The following is a 25,324-nucleotide window of genomic DNA, read 5'->3' on the forward strand; positions in this document are numbered from 1 at the left end:
TCAAAACATTGTCTTCTTTCTAGTCTGTCTTCCTGTTATTGTACCAGCTTCTCTGGGACTCCCTTCCTGTGCCAGAAGGCTTGTCTTTTTGTGTAGTCCCAAGATGAAGGCCCTTAATATTATTTCTTTTTAAATTCACAAATTTCAATTTTGAATTAAAAAAAATTTTTTTAATTTCCTTTTGAATTTGAACTTTACTAGATCTGGTCACTGTAAGGGGGTGAAGGGATGAATTGGAGGAATGGGAGAAAGGAGAGAGGAAGGTAGAGGAAGGGAAAGGAAGGTAGTGATCCCTAGCCCCGGCGAGGGAAATTGATCAGAGCCCTTTGGGGCTCAAATAAAAGATCAGAGAGCAACTTTAGGGTTTAGAAAAGCTAAGTTTTATTTAAATTAGAAAGGGAAAGGTCTAGGAAAAACTAGAGGTAGACAGAAAGGGAAAAAGGGAAAAAGAGAGAGAGCTCAGGATCCGAGAGCCTCTGGGCTCCAGAGCAGACCCTTCTAGTTAGAAAGAGCGAAAAGGCACCAAACTATCTCTTATACTTTTTCTGACACCTCCCATAAATGAAGTGGGAGTTGAACACATTGTGGTATCTGTTGGTGATGGAATACTGTTGTGCTCAAAGGAATAATGAACTGGAGGAATTCCATGTGAACTGGAAAGACCTCCAGGAACTGATGCAGAGTGAAAGGAACAGAACCAGAAGAAACTTCTACACAGAGACTGAAACACTGTGGTACAATCGAATGTAATGGACTTCTCTACTAACAGCAACACAACAATCCAGGACAATTCTGAGAGGCTTATGAGAACGCTATCCACATTCAGAGGAAGAACTGTGGGAGTAGAAACACAGAAAAAAAAAACAACTGCCTGATCACATTGGTTGATGAGGATATGATTGGGGATATTGACTCTAAATAAGCACTCTAGTGCAAATATCAATAATATGGAAATAGGTCTGGATCAATGACACATATGTTTTAAAAATGGAGGGAGGAGGTTATTGTTTGTTTAAAGTCTAAGTTAAAAGAAATTTATATGGACACAGAACAAAGGCATTTTTGTTTTACTAATTTGCTACTAATGTTCTGTTTTACTTTGTTGAAAGCCAAGAGTTTTATTTAAGAATATTTCTTATAATGCCTTTTTATTTTTTGTTGATAAAGATTAAGTTTATTATACAAACATTTAAAAATAATTTTAAGGTAAGCTATTAAGACAATACTCCCACCTAGTGTCAGAAAAATTTATGATTTGTTTTAATCATAAATTCAACTCCACACTGAAATAATTAAATAAACTCAGATTACTTTAAAATAAACTCTTTATTTTGCTTTCTTCCACTAGGTAAATTAGAATTACAGAATATTTCTTCTGCCCCTCAACAAAAAGATTTCAAAAAAATCAATGCAAAATTATGTGTAGATGTTGCTCTGAATTTCATTTGTTGTCACCAATTTCTTTAGTGCCTCTGTACTGAGGGAAACATTCTGGAAAGAAAAAAAAGTTAAGAATAAAAAGCATGTCATAATTTGATAAACTATCTTTTCTCTTTGGCAGTGTTTCAAATGTTCACTGGATTTCAACAGCAAATAATCTAATAACAGGAGATACACTAGAGCAGTGATGGCAAACCTTTCAGAGATGGAGTCCAGGCCCCGTCCCCAAAGCACCCTCAGATCAAGTGCTGTTCCCCACCCCCACCTCAACCTCACACATGAAAGGAAGCCTTCCCACTGGGCTGCTGGGTAGGAAAAATGAGGAATGTCCTCAGCAAGTGTAAAGAAGAGGAGGGGAGTGGCCCAAGCACTTTACTCCCTTCCAGCTTGGTCACCTGTAAACTGCCTATCATACCCCCATGCGTTCCCATTAACTGCTGGCTAGGGGTGTGTGTGTGTGTGTGTGTGTGTGTGTGTGTGTGTGTGTGTGTGTGTGTAAGTGAAAAAATGTCATCAGGCACTATGAAGAGGGGGAAGGGAGCAGCTCCACCGAGTCCCTCTGCCTTTAACAAGCTGGGGTGGCGGGAGGGTAGCCATGTGCCCACAGAGTGTGCTCTATGTGCCATAGGTTCACCATCACTGCACTACAGAATGGGGTACTGGCAAGTCTTTCAAGGTGGGTGAGCTCTGGACTGCAAAGTTGGTATGTGAAAGAGGCCTGAGGAATGGAGAGAAAAATGATCTTCATTTATACTAGTTACTGGGCAGTGGCCATGGGTCTGGCCAAGTGGTCTGGGGCCCAGGCCTGGACATCATACAGCTTCTTGGAGCCATGGGTGAGAGCTGGGTGGTAGATGGACATTAAAAGAGAAAGATGATCTGAAAAGAGCAAGCCCTCACACCAGAAGTACTAGTCTTCACCCTGTACATCCTCCTTTCCGGAGTAACATTGATTCGTCAAAGGCATAGCATCTGAGGTTAAACACCTTAAGTGGGTTAGTCTCTGAGATGGGAAGAGTTCTATCCTGGAAAAGTAGCTCAAGTTCCCCTCAACTGGCAGACTACTTTTCTTTTGGGATGGTTTAGAGAATTCTTTCCCAGAAAGCTCTTGGGAGATCAAGGAATGGTACTGATGGGAGGCATTTTGATTTCTAATAGCATGGGGAAAGCTGAAACCATTGTTACATAACTATGGTATGTGTCTATTTGCTTAGAAGATTCCTTAGTTGGCTTGATGGTTACTCTTAAGTCAAGAGCTGAAGGTGAGTAAGAGTCTTTATTTAGCCACTGTGGAAGAAAGGAGTATCCTTTCCATAGAGGACTCTAAAATGGGAAAAGATTTTTTATCATTCTTCTGAGGAAGTTTTCAGAGTTAGACTAGGGCCAGTGGGTAGCAGTAGAGGAAGTATCTTGGTATTTATTAACTTGGATCCTGGGATAGGTTGTATGAACTTTCAGCCACTTCACTACAGATGACATTGATTCACGATAAAGAATTGCTGACTGTGCCAGAAGAGTCCCTGCTAAGGCCTTGGTGTTCCTAGAGCTGCTCCTGCTCATCCTTACAAGCTCACATCAGGAAAAGAAATCTGTGACTATACTAGACATGTCACTATGTGTGCGATGGTTCTGATGTTCTTAATGTTTCTCTGGCTCATCATTGCCACTGCATTAGAAGAGATCCACCATGATTGATGGTATAGCAGGTAAAATAATCAATTTGAGAAAACGAAAGAAGACAGACAGAAATGACAAAACTTCAGAAAGTTACTCGATCCCAGTCATCTACTTTCTTCCTCATCAGAGAAATGACTCTGCCTCTTTCTTCTTTGTTTTCACAAAGAGGAAAAAGAGTCAAAGCACAAGCCTATGCACAATTAAATGCTTTCTGATAGCAATTGATTAACAGCATACATTACTGGCTGCCAAGATGATTCTTAAAAGTATATCAGATGATCTTGGATTAAAATATCCAAAGTCAATAGCTGAATGAACATTGTGGAATAAGTTATTTTTAGTATAACTATAAAGTATGCATCAGGGGGAAAAGAGAGAGTACCTGTGGAACTTGTATTTATTCATTTTATACATATGTACATATGTATGTACATTTATTTGTGAGTATATGTATGTGTGCGAGCAAATTAAATATCCAAAAGAGGAAGATTATCTTTAGTAAGAAGTGACTTAGCATGGGCAGCTTGTTTTTAATAGCATATTAAAATAAGATTAAAATATATTTTTGTTACATAAACAAGCCAATAACTTACCTTAACTAATCCTCTGAAGCTTTTTGAACAAAGAATTGGTTTGAAAGCTTCAACTGTAACTAGGTCTAGTTTCATTATATCAGTGTAACACAAATATAGAATTGCTGGAATTTTCCACACTTGACAGTAACTCAGAACTAAATGAAAACAAGAAGACCAAAAAAGAATGAAAAAAAGGAAAGAAGTCTTAATTAAAATTAAACTTTATGGAAATTAAAGACAAGTCAATGAAATCTGTTACTTTTGTGATATATGTTAGCTCAAAAAATTAAAATAATTTCTATTTACTTTAGAATATGTATTTTCCCCCCAGCACATTTATCCTCTTAATTATTAGTGGAAGCAAGTATTTTAAAATTTTAAAATTAGGTCGCACTGATGCAAAATGGCAAGAGTAAGCTACTAGAAGGTTTTTTTTAAAAAACTCTTACCTTCTGCCTTAAAATCAATACTCTTCTAAGATCAAAGAGCAGTAAGAGCTAGTTAGCAGTAAGGGTTAGTAACTTGCCCAGAGTCACACAACTAGGATGTATCTAAGGACAGATTTGAACCTAGAACCTCGTATCTCTGGGCCTGGCTCTCAATCCATTGAGCCACCTACCTGTCCCCACAGAAGTTTTTTATCATGTTAAAAAAAATGACATTTGAATAGATGACTTCTAAGATCATTTTTTTCAAGACTCAGTGAAAAGTTGATTAATAATTATAAACTATTCCAACTATAGATTTAAATGATAGCTTTAGTGAATAGAAAATGGTAATCTTTACTCCAATAATATTCTGGCAAAAGTACCAATAGCTATAAGATCCTCTGGGGGCAGTTAGGTGGCATAGTGGCTAGACTGCTTAGACTGTTAATCAGGAAGACTCATCTTCCTGGGTTCCTATCTAGCCTCAGACACTAGCTGTATGACAATGGGCAAGTCATTTAATCCCATTTATCAAAGTTTCCATATCTATAAAATTGAGCTGAAGAAAGAAATGGAAAACCACTACAGAAAGGGTCACAAAGACAACTGAAAACAATTAAACAACAATAAAGTACTCTTAAAATTTAAAGCAAAAACCAAAATTTAACATATGACAGCAACTAAGCTAATTAAAACATTATTAGCTTTGTGTAGCTGCTAATAGACAAATATTTCACAAAGAGTAACTAGCACCACTTGTTAGTAGTTTTAGGGCTAGCAAAATTCAAAGTATGTATATTACAACTAAAAGACAATACATGGGAAGTTTTATCAGCTCATAGTAAATTAAGACAATATAATTTAAATTTGGAAATTAAAAATAATTAAGCCTGAAATATAATCCATATTAATTTTAAAACAATTTGAGTAATGAAAATAGGCTACCTTGCTTAAAATATCAAGTTGATGCTTTTAATTAATCAATAAACTTTTTTTTAAGTATCTCCATGAACTGTGCCAGTTGATGGGGATACAAAATCAAAAATGAAATGGCCTAGCCCTCTCCCTCACTGATCATTGTTTTTTTTTTTTTGTTTTGTTTTTTTTTTGAGGAAAAACATATATGGGGAAATAAATTACAAGATATACACAAAGAAAATACAAAATATTTTTGGGAGAAGGAAGCACTGGTTGTTGAAGAAATCAGGAAAAGCTAAGGGGTAGAGATGTCTAAGTTTTACTATGAGAACAGTTTCTTTTGTAAAATCTAAATTCACAAAAGTGAATATCGATTAATTTTAACCTAAGCCACAAGATCAGTTTGTATGTAAAATATCAATTTTAATACCTTATATTATATTAAAGATTTATATTATTATTATATTAAAGGCTTAATATCAATAACTTTCCATTACTCAATAGATCACAAACAATGTAACATTCCTGGGCTATCAAGCTAGCAATACAACAAAAAACCTTAAAAACTGTATTTAAAAAAAAAATCACCTGCAGCAGGAAGATCATGTACGATATTTGGCTGTTCTAAAAGCGTACAATAGGCAGCATCTTGGAAACTCTGTGTTTTTAGGGCTTTCAGGAAGGGAGAAGGAAGGTTGCAACAGGATTCTGGAGTTTTATAGTCAGTTACATGGCGAGATGTAAGAATAGTTATCTGTAAATTTCTCTTCGGAGAAGAACCAAAAACCTGGCACAGAAAATTATTAATATGAACATAATCATATTTTGCCAGAAAACTCAGAAATGTATTATTTATTGTGTACCTAGTTGTATGTACTATGTGTTTGTTTACATAGCTATATGGTTTCTGATGTCTTTTGAATTTTTTTCTTCTAAAAGATATTATAGCCGGGGGCAGCTGGGTAGCTCAGTGGAGTGAGAGTCAGGCCTAGAGACAGGAGGTCCTAGGTTCAAACCCGGCCTCAGCCACTTCCCAGCTGTGTGACCCTGGGCAAGTCACTTGACCCCCATTGCCCACCCTTACCAATCTTCCACCTATGAGACAATACACCGAAGTACAAGGGTTAAAAAAAAAAAAAAGTATCATTAAAAAAAAAAAAGATATTATAGCCTATTGAGAGACCTGTATTTTTGGTATACTACTATGATGTTGGACAAGTTATTTAACTGCTTTAGGGGTCTCATTTTCTTCATCTGGAAAATGAGAGTTGGAACAAGTGACCTCTCCATACTCTTAAATTTCTAATATTCTTTGATACTTATGGATCACAAAGGATATAATTTTTACACATACAAAAAAGAATATGATAATTTGCAAATTATGATTAAAAGGAGTAGTAAATTTAAGGATTTTTCTTTACTATTATAAAATGACTTGCATATTAATTTCCTTATTCTCACAGTCTTGCAAAAAAAAAAAACAAAAATATAATTAACACACAAATATTTACAGCAATATCTCAATTAGGAAATGCACTATTCATGCAGGTAATTCTTCCCCCATCATGTACTGTGTAAAAGAAATCTATTTTAAAATTAGTCATGTCTTCATACTGAAAGATCCTATCTCTTTAAGGCCAGACATGATGGTCTATATTTCTTTATCTCTACTGGTCATAGCACAATGCTGAGTAAACAGTAGATATGCAAAAAAATTATAATTTTTTCCTATAACTTTACCTTTTCAAGCCACTGATATTGTTGATCTTCAGCAACATAGCAACTGCATTGGCACAATAAAACCTAAACAAATTCAAAGGGTTTTGTCAACTCATTTGTATTATGTGATCTTACGAATAGGTAGTACCAAAAACAGATGCCAAATGTAAAGAAATAAAGCATTTAGCTTGTAAATTTATTTTCTCAAGTTTGCTATTAGGAATTTTTATTTTGTTGATCTAAATTAAAATTAAGGAATCAAGAGAAAATCAACAGAGATACATTTTAAATTCCAAAACATGATTGATGACAGAAGAGCAAGCAATACACAGCTGGAATGGCAACAATAAGAAACAAATGATGCTTGTTGTAGATGGGTTCATTTTAGGAAATAAAGTTCTAGATATGTTTGTGTCCAAAACATTAACTATGTGAGCATATTTAACTATGTGAAGCTACCATATCCCCATTGAAAGGTTAGCATTAGATTCTTAGTATTCAACGTTCTTTTCTTATATTGCCAATTCTTGTTTTATCAATACAGAATAAAATCTGCAATATACATGAAACTCAAAGCTAACATTAGTGGGAGTAAAAAGTTGCTGAATTTGGAATCAGAGGATCATTTTAGATTCAAACTTCAGACATCACTTCTCTAGACTGGATTACCTCTATATCCCTTGCAAGTATAAATCTATGATCCTATGCTTAAAGATGGTTTCAGACATGCACTAGCTGTGTGACCTTGGACAAGTCATTTAACCTACCTGCTTCAGTTTCCTCACTATAAGATGAGAATAATTAACACCACCTCCCTCCCAGCTTAATGTGAGTTTAAAATGACATAATAAATGTAAAATCCTCATGCCTGGCACACAGAATTATATAAATGTTAGTTATCATCATTGTCATCATCAAAAATTTCCAAGAAATGTTAACCATTGACAATTGATTGAGCTGTCACAAGATTCACAGGATCTTAGCCATGAGCCCCTTAAGGTCAAACAATTATGAACCAAAGCAGGTCACAGGAGGAAAAATAAAAAACATCCTATGGATCTGGAATTTCACTGATTTGGGAATTTGTGGCAATGCTGAGTGAAACTTACTGATGGTTGCCTATGCCTTGCCATAAATTCACTTCGAGAGCCCTACCCAACATCCTGGAGCTCTTCTCACCTTTTTCTTATTCTGAGAGAGTAGCAATGGAACATTCTGGTTGTCTATTTGTCATTCCTTTTGCCCCATCACATCTGGTTCATTTTCTCTATCATATAATTCCTTGATGACATCTTTTACTCTCATTATTCTTAGGAATTCCTCATGGGTATTATGTGAGAGCCAACTCAAACCCATTCAGAATCTTTGTTCTCCATATGATATTAATTTTATTTGGAGATTTATACTCCATATCTTACTATCACATTAAACACTGGTACAATGTTATAATTTAAGAGATCAGCCTTTGCTTTCATGAGAACCTTGGGAATCATAAAATTAACTTTTCCAAAGGTAACCTAGTGTGACCCTTACTGCTTTGATCCTTTTGAGTCATTCCATATATCTTGCAGGAGGCTTTGTAATGTTCTGGGGCTGAATGCAATTAATTAGCACAGTATTATCTACATCTGATACAACTGGAAGACTTCACCATCCTTCAACTTGGACATTACAATGAACACCTTTGGTAAACATATATCTTCCTGTCTTATACCACGCCTGATGTTTATGACCAGAAGTTCACTGGATAAGGTAATGTCTGCTGTATGTGTATGGACAAGACACATCCATAACCTGGAGTTGCTTGACAGAAAACTTATCTAAAATAAACCAGAATTGTGGAGTGTACATATACACATTCAGAATCCAAATGCTACCACAAGATATGGGACTACTAGCAAGTTATAAAATCTCTCTGGACTTGTTTCCTTATTGGGTATAAAATAAAGTACACTAGATAATTTTTAAGGTTTCTTATAGAATCTCTTACTCTATGCTTCTATTAAACTGCACTTAAATTTTCATTTTAACACATATCTCACTTACAGTGGGGTCTGACTTTAGACGGTAGAACACACAAAAGGCATCTGTTGGGGAAAGATTTGTTGTATCTGTTGTTCTGCACCATTCATTCCACAGCTTAGTAGATCCAACTTCTTCCCAAGTTCCTGAATTCATAACAAATGAAGACAAAAATGCTGGGAAGAAAAAATTAATACAAATTACTACCTTTATAACTGTTAATATTTTTTACCACACTGTGATAGTTTTAAAAACAAATTATTTACTTAGTATAAGATAAAATATATGAGAAGCAGGATTAAACACTAGAAACAACAATGAACTAAAGGTCCAGATACCTAAGTTCTAGTTCATTACCATGATATTATTGTGAGGTTCAGGGTCCTCATTTGAAAACTAAATAAGTTAGAGAAGATGACCCCTAATAGCCCTTTCAGTTCTAATATTCTATAACTCCCAGATGATTATGTAGACTAAGTTAGCCTATGTCTCATAACCTGCAAACAAAGAAAATGAATATGAGACCTAAGCTATGAATATGAGGCCAACAAAATAACAATAAAGGTTCTATCCCTCGCTGGAAGGTCTTTACATACCTCAAGAACCCATACAATCTTTGAAACTTAGTGATTCCTCTCTCCCTCTCCAATTTCAGAGTAAATTACTCAGAATTAATAGAAAGGTAACATGTAACCTCTACCCTTTCTAGAGAACTTGATCTTCCAAGGAGCAATACAGTCCTCTAGCCATATAACACCACTATAGGTAAGCCCCAGCAAATTTTAGAAAGTAAACAGCACTGAGCCATTAAAGAGCAGACCCACATAATCCATATAGGAACTCTTCTACTTGGTTAAGAAAGCCAATCATAAAATTGGGAAGGTAGGAGTGATCTCAGTGGCCTTTTAGTACAATCAAATGCATACATGAACAAGAATCTTTTCTATAATACATCTGACATGGCTATGCAACTATAGCAATACTATGTAATTAGGCAATAACAATATGTACAAATTACCATGATGAGCTCAATTCTTTAATATGTAATTTAGAGAACCAAAATTATATAAACCTTTGGAGTGAAGCAATTCCAAATGGAAGAGAAAGTTGTTGTACTTAGGTCCCTAAGTAGTCTTTGCTTAACAATAAAGAATCTACTGCCATTGTTATAGGGAAGTTATAGAGTAGATATAGATTTGTTAGGACAGAAAGCTGACAGCTTAAAGCAAGCCTTGGCTGAATGGATGGACATTCCAGGATGGAATGAAGCCAAAGGTTTGAAAAAGGAGAATGGATTTCTTGGCTAAGCTGGGGAGGAGGGTGTATCTGTGGTCCAGCTTGCTGAGATTCAAGTAGCTGTAAAGTTTGGGATTTACAGAAGATTGAATAGTTCATCAATCAACTCAGCCTAGGTAGAGATATGGTTCAGGTCTGCATCTGGTAGACAGCTGTCAGATAGCCTATTCTCCCCAGAACTTCCTTTGGGCTTAATAGCTGGTCAAGGATTTGTTCCTGGTTCCTGATATCATCCTGGAGCAGCTAGAGCCTGAGCAGTGAGACTCCCAATCTCCAGTGCTCTCCTATATAGCTACAGCTGTCTGCTAGTGTAGCAGAGACAAGCCAGCTGACCCCTTAACGGCAGCTGGGCTGGTTCTTTAGTGTTATAAATCTTTCACCTACTTTCCCAGTTTACCAACATTAAAATCTGTTCTATTATACTTCCTTTGTCTCCTCTATACCAACAAGGACCCACTATTGAGTTACCTTAACATCACTGGTATACCTGGCTGTTTGGTGGATAGTTCAACTGTCCACTGTCATTCCCCATTCCCTACATCCCTTGTGTGTTATTCAGTGTTACCTAGTTAATCCTTTTCCTTGTAGGGTGTGGGTGTGTCCCCAGTTTGTGTTATTCCCTGGCTGGCACCCATTTGTCCATCTAGTCCCCTTCCCCACATATTTACATTTTTTCACCATCTAAGGCAGTCCATTCCATTTGTGAATAGGTCTATTTATTAGGGTGAAGGAACCTAAGGGAGAATTGGAGGAGAAACTAAAAACTCCAGTGGCCTCTATTTTGTCACCAACTTCTTAGTCAAAGTGATGACTTTCAATCTTGTCCTCTCACTCCAAATATTTTTTCCACTTTACTATGTTGCCTTAATTACAGAATGTCATGATTTCAGAAGAATCCAAACTTCAGGTACTCCAAAGGACAATGGAAAGACCCATGGTAGATGAAAGAAGCCACACATGAGGAAAAGGAAAAAGGAAAAAGAAACGAGTCAGTCATATAATCAGGAGATACAATAGCTGGACAGCCTAATGAAGAGGTTCTACTCCAGCTTTGGTATTCCTATCCCATCAAAAAAAATAAAACAAAACAACCAAAAGAACCAACTCCAACTCTACCCACAGTCTCCCTTTCACAAAATCCTAGTTATCTCTTCATTTACTACCAGCTGTTCTGCTTGCTTCCAACTCTTACCACCATTATCATTACTCTCATTCTGGGTACCTTCTGTGTCCCTCCCTTTTCATTCTCAATATCTGCCTCTATTAGACTGTAATTTCCTTAAGGGCAAGAACTGTTTTTCCTTTTCTTATCTGTATCCCTAGCACTTAGTACGGTTCCTGGCATGTAATTGGCACTTAATAAATTCAGTGTAATCTGTGAACTTGGAATGAAAAAAATTATCTTTATTTTCATTAATGTCTAATTAAAGTTTAGCACTTTCTTCAATTCTTTAGCTCAGAAAAGTCTGCTATTTATAAGACTGCCAAAGAGATTCATAACCAAAACAAACTTTAAAAACTTTGGCCTAATGGATACATGTATAGCTATGAGGTATATAAAAACCCAAAAGAAGTCTTCAGTGTATAGGGATGAATACTCAATGGAAGATTTATGGAAAAGACAGATGAGAAATACACATGAAAAAGTAATGGGATGTATATGAGATGCAGATCCATGTAAGTATATTTAAAATTTTTAATTTTATAATGATACATAGTAATTTTTTTTTTATTTTAACCCTTGTACTTCGGTGTATTGTCTCATAGGTGGAAGATTGGTAAGGGTGGGAAATGGGGGTCAAGTGACTTGCCCAGGGTCACACAGCTGGGAAGTGGCTGAGGCCGGGTTTGAACCTAGGACCTCCTGTCTCTAGGCCTGACTCTCACTCCACTGAGCTACCCAGCTGCCCTCATAGTAATTTTATACAAACGTGCATTTTTTTAAATTTCAAAATATTTAGTTTGCTATACTTTCACTTACCTACTGCATTATGTCCTATGGCTATTATAAACTTTGAACACGGGTACTGCTCTAGCAGGGGAATTTCCAAAGATACATTTGTCTGTGTCTGAAGGACTTCTACTTCCCTGTTAATAAGAAAAATAAAGGCAGCTTTATCATTTTCACCAAACAGTATGATATAATAAAAGCAACATTTACATGAAGCATATTCACAAAGGACATTCCTAACAACAAGCCTGGTAAGTAGGCATGATAATTAAGATTACTCCTAAGATACAAAGAGCCTGAAGCTCTGAGAGGTTACTTGTCTTGCTCACAAGGATAAAAAGGTTATCAGGGACAGGATTTAAACCAGCTATCTCCTAATTCTTTGTACTATACAAACGGAAAAAAAATTTTTTTAAACCCACTAGAAAAACATCAAATTAAAACCTCTTAATTAAACCCCCCCAAAAATAAGTCTGAAAATGAAAAGAGATTGTCAAAACTGAAAGTTAAAAAAATAAAACATGAATATTTATGAAAACAAACTTTTCAAATTAACAGAAGAGGAAACAGAATACTGAAATAACCCTATCTTAGAAAAAGAAATTTAAGAAGCCATAAATGAGTCTCTTTTAAGAAAGAAATTCCAGGATTTACAAGCAAATTTGAACAAACATTTAGAGAAGAATGAATTCCAATACTGCATAACTATTAGAAAAAGGTAAAGAGGTCCTACCAAATTCTGTCTATAATACAAATATGATCTTGATACATAAACCAAGGAGAATCAAAACAGAAAGAAAACTATAAACCTATTTCCCTAGTTAATATTAATGCAAAAATTTAAAACAAAAAACTACTAAAAAACAAAAAACTACTACTAAAGAGATTATAGTGATGTATCACTAACATCATACATTATGATCAGGTTGGATTTATAACAAAAATTCAGGACTGATTCTAGATCATCTCAATAAGAAAAGCAACAAAAAAATAACATGATTAATATAATAGATGCAGGGAAAAAATATAACATCCATTCCTGTTAAGAACACTGAAAAGGGGGTCAGCTGGAATGAGAGCCAGGCCTAAAGACAGGAGGTCCTACGTTCAAATCTGGCCTCAGCCACTTCCCAGCTGTGTGACCCTGGGCAAGTCACTTAATCCCCATTAATTAATTAATCCCCTTACCACTCTTCAGCCTTAAAGCCAATACACAGTATTGACTCCAACAGGTAAGAGTTAAAAAAAAAAAATAAAACACTGGAAAGTTTAGGAATAAATGGAGCTTTCCTTAAAATGATAAGTAAAATCTAAAAACCAAGGACAAGCATACTAATGCTTAGGTAATCTTTAATAAAGAAAATAAGGTAGATGATCATCATCCCATCACTATTCAAATACTAGAACTCCTGGCCACAGAGATAAGATTCAAGAAAAAGATATAGAAGAAATAAGCATAACCAATGAGGAAAAAAAAAACTATCAGTTTTTGAAAAGTATGTTGACAGATTATGTAGAGAAACCCAGAAAGTCAACTAAAAATTATTGAAATAATTAATAAATAATTTCAAAGTTCCAGAATAGGGAAGAAATCCACAGAGACCACCAACATTTCTATAAAAATCTAGCAAAAAGAAAGAAATTTTTCCTTTAGAATAATTGTAGACAGTATAAAAACACTGCCAAGACACACATACAGCAATGATAGGAACACAAATAAATTTACTTATTTGCTGTTATACAAACTAGCAAAGAATTACTATATAGACTGAGGGGCAGAGGATTTATCTAGAGGAACAAAAAGTCAAGAATATTAAGCTAATCAATGAAAAAAATAAATAAGAAGGGGGCCCATAAGTACCAAATCTCAAACTATACTACAGAGCTGAACTGCCAAAACAATTTGGAACTGGGTAAGAAATGAAGAGACTGATCAGTGGAAGAGATTAGGTACACAATATATGGAAGCAAATGAACACAGTAATCTAGTGCTGACTAAAATTATCTGACAAAAAAACTGCTGGGAAAACTATAAACAAGTCTAGTAGAAATTGGCATAGATCAACATCTCACATTGTATTTCTAAATCATGTACCAGTTTTCAACTTACCTTGCCATAAAGTGCGATATAAACAAATTAAGGGGGCATCAAAGAAATTACCTATTAAATTTATGTTTAGGGGAAGGGTTCAGGATCAAACAAGAGCTAGAGAGGATATAATATACATGATATAAAATGGATAATATTGATTATAAAAAATGTAAAGGTTTTTACACAATCAAAACCAATTAGAAGACAAGCAGGAAACTAAGAACATCTTTGAAGCAAGTTTATCTAATAAAGGTCTTATTACTAAAATACAAAGGAAATGAAGACAAATCGACAAGAATAAGATCCATTCCTCAAATGATAAATGATTAAAAGATATGGGCAAGGCATAGCTAGGTGGCACAGCTAGAGGTCAAGTCTGGAGGCAGAAGGTCCTATGCTCAAATCTGGTCTCAGATACTTCCTAGCTGTGTGACCCTGGATAAGTCATTTAATCCTGTTTATCTCAGAAGGGCATGGCAAAACCACTCCAAGTATCTTTGTCAAGAATGCCCCAAATTCATCCAGAGTCAGATAAAAGTGAAAGGACTGAATAACAACAAATGGTGTTGAAATAACCTTTATATGTTCTATCTCAAAATTTAAATTTATATTTTAAAAGACAGAGGGAAGGAAATTAGAATTAGGATACAAAAATTCACTAGGGAAGAAAGGGAGAGAATACCATGTAATAATTATATGTAAGTAGATTATACATAAGGAATAAGGGGTAAGGGACAGCTGGCATAACTTGAACCACATTTTCCTCTATACTGGGGTCAGAGAGAAAGAACATGTACACACACATATACAGTTTGGTGTAGAAATACATTCAATTCAATAAGGAAACAGGAGGGAACTGGGAGAAGAGAGGGAAGAACAAGAGGAAAATAAGCAAAGTAAAACTCTAAAAGGGAAAAAGGAAAGGAAAGGACCAGTGATTGAAGTCAGGAAAGACGGATAGGGAAAACAGCAGTCAAGTGAATCAAGGGCTGATCACAGGGGCTCAGCATCTTGCTACTTTCTTCTCTGTAAAGAATTGGGGGAAGAAATAGTAATGGGGCAATTCTCTCTTAAGAGATTAAGATGGAGAACAATATGCAATTAATAATTGTAACAGAAATTGAATGAGATGAACTCATAAATAAAATAGAAAAGGATAGCAGTATTCATTAGAAAATGGAATCAAACAATGTTGTTTATAAGAAACATACCTGAGGCATAAACAGTTAAAACATAATTAAAATAAGTCAATGGAGCAAACCTAAAACCTAAAAAGAAGCCAGAGTAGCAATCATGATCTCAAACAAGGCAAAAACAAAAATATAACTGTATTTAAAGATAAGAAACTAAAAAAAATTAGACAATGAATTAACATAAAATTATGAAATGGCACAAATATTAAAATACTTAGAGAAAATCTAATTAAGTCATAAAAAGAAATAGTTAAAAATTATAATAGAGATCTCAATGTCTACTCTTCAGACACAAATATAATTTTTTTAAAAGTCAATGAATCAAGGGGCAGCTAGGTAGTAGCACAGTGGATAGTGAGGTAGGCCTGAATTTGAAAGAATCTTGGTTCAAATCTGGCTTCAGACACTTCCTAGCTGTGTAACTCTGGGCAAATCACCTATCTTATATCAATTCTAAGACAGAAAGTAGGGTTTAAAAAAAAATCTAATGAACTATATAGGATTTTAGGAAAATTAGAAATCACATCTCTGGAGATAGAATGTACCTATTTCTAAGCATTCCACAATATTCTCAGAAAACTAAAACTGTATTAAGACATGAACTCAAAAACAAAAAGAGAAAAGGAGAAATAAAAAACACACCCTTTACTGATTACAATGCATTACAAATTATATTCAATAGAAAGTCCATTGAAGAAAAGATTACAAATTTACTGAAGCCTAAATAACTTAATCCTAATGAAGCAAACAATAAAAAATGCCATTAAAGACAATGGCAATGACACGACATAACAAAATTTGAGATATGAAGCCATAGTCCTTAGAGAAAATTGTATATTACTAATCATAACCAATAGAGAAAGAGATTGGACACGCAACTACAAAAGCAATTAAAACTAGAAAATTAACTCAAAAAAAGATTAACAACAATGAAAACAAAATAACCCCAGGGAATTAATAAATAAATAAATAAAACAAGTACTATAGTTATTTGGGGGCAAGAGGGAGGCCAGTGAGGGTGGGAGTCAATATATATTGCTACATAACCTAATTTTCAAAAAAGGAAAACCAAATGATTTAATAAAGAAAAAGGGGCATTAAAAAAAGAATATTAGAAATTGTTTTCCCCTGCTACTTACTAATAAAACTGACAACTTAAATGAAATTAATGAAAATTTACAAAAAATATAAAATTCTGAAATTAACAAAATAAGAACTAGAGAATTTAAAATTCAATGAGCCTCCACAGGAAAAAATTCCAGAATTAGATGGATTACCAAGCTACTTCTATCAAATATTCAAAGAACAAATTAATTTTAATACTACACAAACTATTTGGGGGGAAATTGGAAAATAAGGAATCTTATCAAATACATTATATTTGACAATATAAATATGGTCTTGATATCTAAAACAAGAAGAACCTAAACAGAGAAAGAAAATTATATAATAAATCCTTCATATGATAAAAAGTTAACTACCTAAGATAAAAATCTAGCATTATATCTAACAGTGACAAAATATATTTCAAATAAGAGGTAAAGAAATGACGTCTAACATTAACACTATTATCTGTAATATTGCTAGAATATTAGTATAATGGTAAGGCAATCAAAAAAAATAAGAGAATAAACAAAAAGGATTCTTTTAGATAATAATAATGCTTTAGAGCAGTGGTGTCAAACTAAAAAAGAAGCAGACCTGTCATGTTGTAAATTTACTTGGAAAACCACAAATTACACATTATTAGATATCAGTTTTTGTTTTGTTAAACATTTCCCAATTATATTTTAATTTGATTAGGACTGCAAATGAAATGCTTCAGTCTTAGAGTACCTAAGAATCAATTTAATTGAAACAATAACCAGCAAAACTGCAGGCTACAAAATAACTACATGCAAATCAGCAATTCTGTATATTATCAATAAAACTCAGCAGGAAGATAATTACAGAATGTTTAAAATGTCAAGAACTCAACTTACATATGCCAGAACTATATGAATACAACCACAACACACTTTTTGGAGAGGGCCTAAGTAACTGGAAAAATATTGTTTGTGGCTGGGCCAAAATAATAAAAATAAAAATACTGACAAAATAATTTTATTTATCTAGTGTCATTTCAATCAAAAGGATTCAGAAAGAGTAGGAAAAAAAAGAATAATGAAATTCATCAGGAGAAACAAGGTCAAAGAATCTCAAAGGAAATAAAGAAAAAAAAAATGAAAAAAAAAAGTTAGGAAGTCTACCTACTAGATCTCAAACTATGCCAAAAAGCAGTAATCATTAAAATAAATTGGTACTAATTTTTTAAATTTATTTTTAATGCTATTCTTTAATTAATTTCGAGCATTTTTTCCATGGTTACAGAATTCATGTTCTATCCTTCCCCTCCTCCCATCCCCTCCCATAGCCAAGGCACAATTCCACTGGGTTTTACATGTGTATCAAGACCTATTTCCATATTATTGATATTTGCATAGTAGTTTTTTTTTAATGATATTGATCAGCATAACAGATGGATGCACAAGATCCCAAAGCAATTAAATTGAGTACCCCTAGCCCAAATACTATAGTTTAAAAACTCACTCAAAAAATCTGTGGGGAAATTTGGAAAGTAGTCTGGTGAAAATTAGGTACAAACATTTGAACATAAGTACATTACTTAGATATAAATGGTCACATTATAAAGAAAATAGAGGACCATGGAACAAATTACTTTGGGGATCTATCTACCTCCAGAGGGAGAACTGATGAACTCTGAGTGCAGATCAAAACACTTTTTTTCACTTTAAGTTTCTTGCTTTTTATTGAAACTTCCTCCCCTAATAACATGGCTAATACGGAAATGTTTTGCATGAGGAAAAAAACCCAGGAGATATAAACCATGATTTGTCACTAGCTACTTAGTAGGCTAGTCAAAACTGAGCTAAATCATTTGAATGATTTCAGATAAATAATCTGGTTCTTTTCAGCATTCAAAAAAATACTCATCTCTTTTCCAACTACAAATTTGTGTGAAGCCAGATTTTCATCATGTACCTCAACCAAAAAAACATATCACAAAAGATTGAAAGCAGAAGTAGATGAGAATCCAGATTGGCAAAAGTATAAAAAACAGTGCCACTCTTGTCACATTTTGTTTTGAAAAGTTATTTTTCCTAAAAACACATTAACATGAGTTTGCATATGGTTTATTATTTAATAACATTTTAAAATTTACCAGTTTTAGTTCTAAAATGGAAAAAATCAATAGATAAAACTGACACAAACAAAAGCTCTTTGGGGTCCTTAATTTTTAAGAATATAAGAGGATTCTGAGATCAAAACCTCTGAAAACAGCTGTGTTTGAGAAAGTTACCTGGACCACTGGGACTTTAATTTTCCCAGAGTACTATAAACTGTGGCTCTAGAGACAATGGGGTCCAAAGTCACTTTTTCTTTCATCAAAAGTGATTGTAAATGTTCATCTATTAAAGCTGATTTATAATAAAATGTTAAATATTTAATTTCTCAAAATATCTTTTCACACAGATATTGCCAAAATACTGTTATCAACCCACAAACATATGATTTTAATTATGCACTTTTATCACTTAGAAGGCATTTATAGAATTCTATTATTTTTCTCTTGATATTTGCTATTCGGCAATATTGCAGATTAATCATTACTTATTGAAGGTTAGATGAATGCTTCTTGTATGCACAGTTAACCAGATTTTGAAATGTGGAGATTTCTTTTGTATTTGAATCAAGATCCAAAATACCCTTCTGAAACTTAAGTTTGAGGCTGGAAAATTTATCTGCTGCAAATCTGTATGGAATGGAAAATCTGCTTCTTATTTTAACTTTTGACAGCACTATTTGACATTATTTGTGATTCAAATAGCATTAGTTATCAAATTGACTTTACTACAGTACAAGTTTCACACAAATGCTGTTTTGCCTAGTTGATTTTACATTAAATTCCATAAGAAATATTATTGAGTCTATAGCAAAATTTAATTATCAAAGTTATTCAGAATTTGATAATAATCACTGAGAGCAGTTCTTGTTTGAAAAATTTTCAATCTTGGCCCTGGGCTCCAAAAAAATCATATTAAAATTTGTTTTTTCTTCTTCTCTTTTTTTTGGCATAATGGGTATGGGCGATAGTATTTTTTAAAAAATGTCAAGTTATTAAAGAGACATTGAGATTTAAGGTGCAACTAGCAACAGTGTGAAGCAATGATGGCAATGTGTTGTCTCTTGGGCCATAAAAAATTGGCCAGTGTAGGAGGACCAAATCTAGATAATCAACAAAAAAATAAAGTCCACTTTAGTAGAATTTGCTCATTTCAGAGGTATAAATGTAATCCCTTGAAATTTTGACAATCAGCTTCAATTCAATCAGCCAGTCAATTCAGTCTCCAGGCCCGGAGCCTCTAGGACAGTGATGGCAAACCTCTTAGAGATGGAGTGCTAGGCCCTGCCCCCACCCCACTCTCCAGACTGAGTGCCACTGTCCCCCTCTTTACCACACACAAGGGGGCTGCTGGGCAGAGAGGCCAGTGAAGTGAGTAATGTCCTCAGCAAATGTAGAGGGTGGAGGGGAGTGGCCTGAGTGCTCTGCTCCCCTTCAGTTCTGCTGCCTGTGAGCTGCCCACCTTACCCCTGTCTGCTGGGCAGAGGAGTGGGGGATATGAAAAAAATGTCATTAGGCACAGTGGAGAGGGGGAGGGGAGCAGCTCTGCCTGAGACCCTTGGCCTTTCTAGTAAAAAATTGGGGGGGGGGGAAGGGCAGCAGTCATGTGCCCACAGTGGGCACTCTGAGTGCCATCTTTGGCACCTGTGCCATAGATTCCCCATCACTGTCACCTCAAGGACTTTACTTATGAACAACACACAAACTACTATATAAATACAAAATATATACAGTGTAAATGGGAAAATATATACATTGTAAATGAGAGGTAGGGCAACTGGGATAGTCCTCTGGCACAATGCAAAACTTGATCTGAGTCTTAAAGGAAGTCAGAAATCTAATCCACAGGATCACAAAGCCAATAGGAAAACTTGCTGTGCTATCAGAGATGCCATTTAAATTGCTAATATTTCAGAACTATGGTATCTGTTGCTACAGTTGGAAGCCTGTTGATGAAATCTAGGGGTAAGTGGTTTTCCAATGATACCTGGGACAACTTGGTTTGAAATGGCTAACATCTGAGAAATGCCAGCACTGCCTTGATTATATCAAAAATTTATACCTGGAAGGGGGAACCAGGAAGTAGAGGAGAATCCATACTTGTCCTACATGGGCAAAAGGTACCTGTAGAACAAATGCCAAAATAGTCAGTGAAATTCAGGCACAATCAGGAGATCAGAGTATTATATGTGAAGAAAAGCAAATATGCCAGAATACTGAGAACAGAATAAAGTGTAAGAATATTGGAAAGGACAAAGGGCCAAGGGCTTTAAAAGCCAGAGTATTTTATATTTGGTATTGGAAGTAATAAGTCATTGAAGTTTGCTCTCATTCAGACATCCTCAAAGCAGTCTCTCCTCTAAAGAATAGAGAAATAAATGACACAACCTACAGAAGAAGCAGTGGCAAAGACCATGAACTGGAAAAAAGGGAGCTCACTTCAACTGGCCCCTAGTGGTACTCAAGAGAGTAAGAAATTCAGAATACAGGGTATTGATGTTATAAGTTTATATGGATGGTGACCTGACCTGCATAGAAAAAAGACTTGGTGGCTTCATGTGTTCTAAAGAATACAAGGACCAGCAGTGGAGGAGAGTTGAAAATAATTCTTAACATGAAGTTTGTGAAAAGATTTTTTAAAATGCTTTGGTACCTATTTCAATATAGTTTCTTTTTAAATTCCATTTATTTATTTTATCCATTTAAAAACATTATTCTGCCCAGGAGTTTATAGGCTTCACCTGCCTGCCAAAATGACTCATGACACAAAAAATGTTTAAGAATCTCTGGCTTAAAAAAAGTCAAATTCACATAATCCTGTAAACCTACAAGAAAGACAGGAACTCAGATGTGACCCCCACAAACCTCACCAAGTACTTTGTTTTATGCCTAACACACATAAGACAATATATATAAAAAGCATGTACTGGCACATAGTAGGTACTATATAAATGCTTAATCCTTTCCCTTGTTATAAATATATGAGTTTGTGATGTTCCCATACTAATCTGTAAACTGAGAAAGATCTATATAGTTTATCAGATTTTGAATGTGCTCTAAGCCTAGCATATTGTTCTTTATACAGCAAATACTGTTGCACAGTTAAAGTTTAAGTCAACTTTAAAAGTAATTTATTCCTTAGCATTAATGAAAATGTGCCAATATTTAAGATACTGCAATTTTTTTAAATTTTCTTTTTTATAGTGAGATTAAAAACCATCAACAGATATATATAATGGACAAGAGACAGGATTCCATTGAAAAACAGGGAACCTGTCACAGTTTTCTTTTTCTTAAGAAATACATTACATTTAACAAGGTAGCAACAAAATTGCTCTATTTGTGGACCTTTATGTATTTATTTTCTCCCCAACATTTAAAAAATGTTTTATTAATAATATTTTGGGGACTATCTTAATTTCCTTTTTCATACCCTGGACATGACAATATCACTAATAAAGGCGGCATCAAAGCTGTAGAAAGACAACAGATAGGGCCTCACAGGGCGCTTTGTAACTCCTTACTATGGCCAAACGCTGGATATGAAGTTAGGAAGACCAGAGTTCAAATTCACTCTCAGACTCTTAGCTGTAAAAACTAACGCAATTCACTTAACCTCAGTTACCTCATCTTTAAGAAAGGGACAATAATACCTACCTTTCTGGGGCCGATGTGAAGATGAAATGGGATTATTTGTAAAGTGGCTTGCAAATCTTAAGGCCTAGGATTTAAGAATAGGTGAAGGGACCCTTTTTATCCTTAAGGCAAAGTATAGAGTTAGGATAAAAAATGTATTTCAAAGTAAGAATATAATAAAATTTTCACATCTTAAGGGACTACCTCTTCTAGTGTTAAACCGCTATATAAGTACTGTTATTCAGGCGTGTTCTACAGACTTCTAGACCCTGTGGTCACAGCACACCAATAATGTTAAAGGGGTTTTCTTGGCAAAGATACTGGAGTGATTGCCATTTTTTTCTCCAATGTATTAAGGTAAAGAGAATTAAATTACTTTCTCGGGGTCACACAGCTAATTAAGTGACTCAGAGCTACTTCTGAACTCAGATCTTCCAGACTCCCGGCCCAGAGCTCTATCCACTGAGCTTTGTAGCAAGCTATAATTCTAAAAAATCGGTTCTTTGCCAGCTCTAGTCAGTCTTCCACAACAGCAAAATGGCAAACACACGGAGGGTGAGTTTTTGCTAGTAACCTATGTTTAAACATGAGGAAAATACACACACACGCAAACACATGCACACACATACAAACATGCATACGCATAGGAATACACGCTGAAGCATGCACACACGAACAGAAATACACACGTGCGCGCAGCTGTACCTTCCAGCTCTATATTTACCTAGTCACAATTGAAGACACTCCCACCCAAGGAGTTCTTAGACAAAGGGTCTGTTTTGCCCTCTGTTCCCAAGGCCAGCACCCTTCAAGAGAGAATCACCACAAGGGCACACGAGGATGTCTCGGATAAAGCTAGAAAAAGCGGCCACAAAGACCGCCCGAGCCCCGCGGGCGCAGGGGCCAGCGCTGCAAAGCCGAGAATCAGCTCTAAAGGAAAAGCAGTTGGACTTACCTCTTTTTTTCCAGCTCTCGCCGGACTTCTTTATCCTCGTGGTTATCCTGGGCCCAGGAGTCCTCCTCATCGTCCTCCTCCTCCTCGGTCACTGCCCGGGACCGCGCCTTCACCACCTCCCCGAAGAAGGTAGCCGCCATCTCACCAGCGGAACTCCGTAGGCTTCCAGCCGGCGCAACACCCCACCTCCTCAAGCAAAAGGCTGAAACCTCTCCAGGGCCCACAGGCTGTTCCAGAACCCGACAACTGGGGAAAAACTGAACTCCAACCTCGGCATCGCCAAAACTCCTCCCCTTGCGACGCTAAGAAACTCCCGCCAAGCCCCCGAAGGGGTGGAGAAGAGAGCTTGAAGACAAGGAAGAGACCTTTCCAGGGGCTTAAAGAACGTGAAGTGCGCACGCGTGCGCAGCGATCCCATCCGGCTCAGCCCGGAAGGACTTTCCTTTATAGCCATATCCAGCTTTTGGAATAGGGGACTCGCGGTTCTGGGATTTGGCTACTGTATCACAACTTTTAAGCCTTCCTACCCTGAGGAAAACAAATAGCAGCATTCCATTAACTATATACATAATTTTGTTGAATTGGCGTAGAAAGATAATGCTACACCCTATCCCCGCAAACACTTCAGGTCTTCAAGCCAATGAGTTATTTCTAGGGAATTTTATGGAAGAAATTTTTCAATTAAAAATAGGAATGGGAGGCTTTCAGGGGATCCTCTGTTTTGTTGATGAGTTCCATATCCAATCTCAACAAGACAGCACCATTAGCTTTTCTGTGACAGTTGCCTTGACAACTTAGGGTTCCCCCCCCTTCTTTGAGTTAGAAAATGTGTCTTCACAAGTTGTTGCCCAAGAATTTGGAGTCTATCCAATAAACTTGGAGTTTCATTTTTAATTTAATTTTTCCACCAATTACATTTAAAAACCGTTTCCAACATTTTAAAAAGAATTTTGAGTTGTTTTCTCTCCCCTCTATCCCTTGTTAAGCAATCTCAGATTTTACAGATGCAATCATGAAAAACATTTTTTCATGTTAATCCTTTTGTGGAAGGAAACTCAAACCAAAAAACAGAATAGGAAAAAGTTTTCTTTGATCTGGATTCAGAGTTTTAGTTCTTTCTCTGGAAGCAGAGGGCACTTTTTGTTGTGAGTCCTTTGGAATTGTTTTGCATCATTGCTGTAGTGCCAGGAGAATTATCCCCATAAATGAGTCTGAACCAACAATGCAAAATGCAAAGGGACTTTATTGTCTTGGTTTAATCCAAGGGTCTCACATTGAAAGGCTGATGTGTGACCTTGAACTGTGCCTGAGCTGGGTTTTTATAGAGTGGTAGGTAGCAGGGGGTGGGGTAGGGAGATGTCTATAGGCAGCAGGGGGCAGGATTGGGGAATGTCTTTAGGTTGGGAAATCCTGCAGATAAGGAGAATGTCTGCAGGGATGAGTTCTTGCAAATAAGGGGAAGGTCTGCAAGGTAGATAAGGTTAAGCTCTGGAGACCAGAGGTCTACAAGTTTGGAATTCCTGTGGACATGCCTGTTTCACCATAATGTCAATTCTGACTCTAGGTTCCACAATTGCAATGCTAGGAATAGCTAAGTTTTTCATAGTTGTTCATTCAGCAGTATTCTTACCCATTTTACAATGTTTTTCTGGTTCTGCTCATTTCATTCAGTTTCAGTCTTCTCTATTGAATACCCATTTTTTTACCTCGAAGGATTATGTTCAGTTTTTCTGGGTGATTCTTGTTTGAACTCCTTTTCCCTATGAAATATTCAAGGCTTTCCTATCCTTTTAATGTAGAAACTGCTAGATTTTGTATTATCCTGACTGTAGATCGACATATATATAAATTATTTCTTTTTGGCTGCTTGCAATATTTTCTCCTTGACCTAAGAATTCTGGAATTTGGCTATAATATTCTTGGGAGTTATCTGTTTGGAATCTCAGGAGGTGATTAATGGATTCTTTCCATTTCTTTTTAACCCTTTGGTTCTAGAATATCAGGGTAGTTTTCCTTAATGATTTCTTGTCCACAATTTGTTTTGAGGCATATTTTTTTTGGAGAGTAATTTGATAGAGATCAGATGGATCTGTGTACCTTCTCCACCATCTTGTCTCTATCCTGTAAACCTGGAGTTTTCTAAGAAATTTTCACTTTTATTTTCATCTCCCCGTTTAGTACTTCTTTGTATAGCTCTTTAAAATTTACAAAAATCTTTACAACCTTATGACAACTCAT

The 25,324-nt window shown here is 35.5% G+C and overlaps 1 protein-coding gene across 5 annotated transcripts; it reads right to left on the reverse strand.

Annotated features, from left to right (window-relative positions):
- Positions 1-1,307: 1,307 nt before the first annotated feature.
- Positions 1,308-23,423, reverse strand: PSMG1 (proteasome assembly chaperone 1). 5 transcript variants are annotated; one of them, XM_044666914.1, is made up of 8 exons: positions 23,087-23,166; positions 20,558-20,619; positions 12,057-12,163; positions 8,804-8,955; positions 6,779-6,841; positions 5,627-5,825; positions 3,711-3,847; positions 1,308-1,491 (listed from the first exon to the last, which is right to left on the reverse strand). In XM_044666914.1, exons 4-8 carry the CDS (start codon positions 8,933-8,935, stop codon positions 1,417-1,419), a joined length of 606 nt encoding a protein of 201 aa, XP_044522849.1. In that variant the 5' UTR covers positions 8,936-8,955; positions 12,057-12,163; positions 20,558-20,619; positions 23,087-23,166; the 3' UTR covers positions 1,308-1,416. The 5 variants fall into 5 exon arrangements, with proteins under 5 accessions (XP_044522849.1, XP_044522847.1, XP_044522844.1 ...); XM_044666912.1 differs by lacking the exon at positions 23,087-23,166 and adding an exon at positions 22,153-22,172; XM_044666909.1 differs by lacking the exon at positions 20,558-20,619 and having other exon boundaries at positions 23,087-23,423.
- Between the last annotated feature and the right edge of the window lie 1,901 nt (positions 23,424-25,324).

This window comes from Gracilinanus agilis, chromosome 3 (genome assembly GCF_016433145.1).
Source record: "Gracilinanus agilis isolate LMUSP501 chromosome 3, AgileGrace, whole genome shotgun sequence".
In the NCBI taxonomy this organism is placed as follows: domain Eukaryota; kingdom Metazoa; phylum Chordata; class Mammalia; order Didelphimorphia; family Didelphidae; genus Gracilinanus; species Gracilinanus agilis.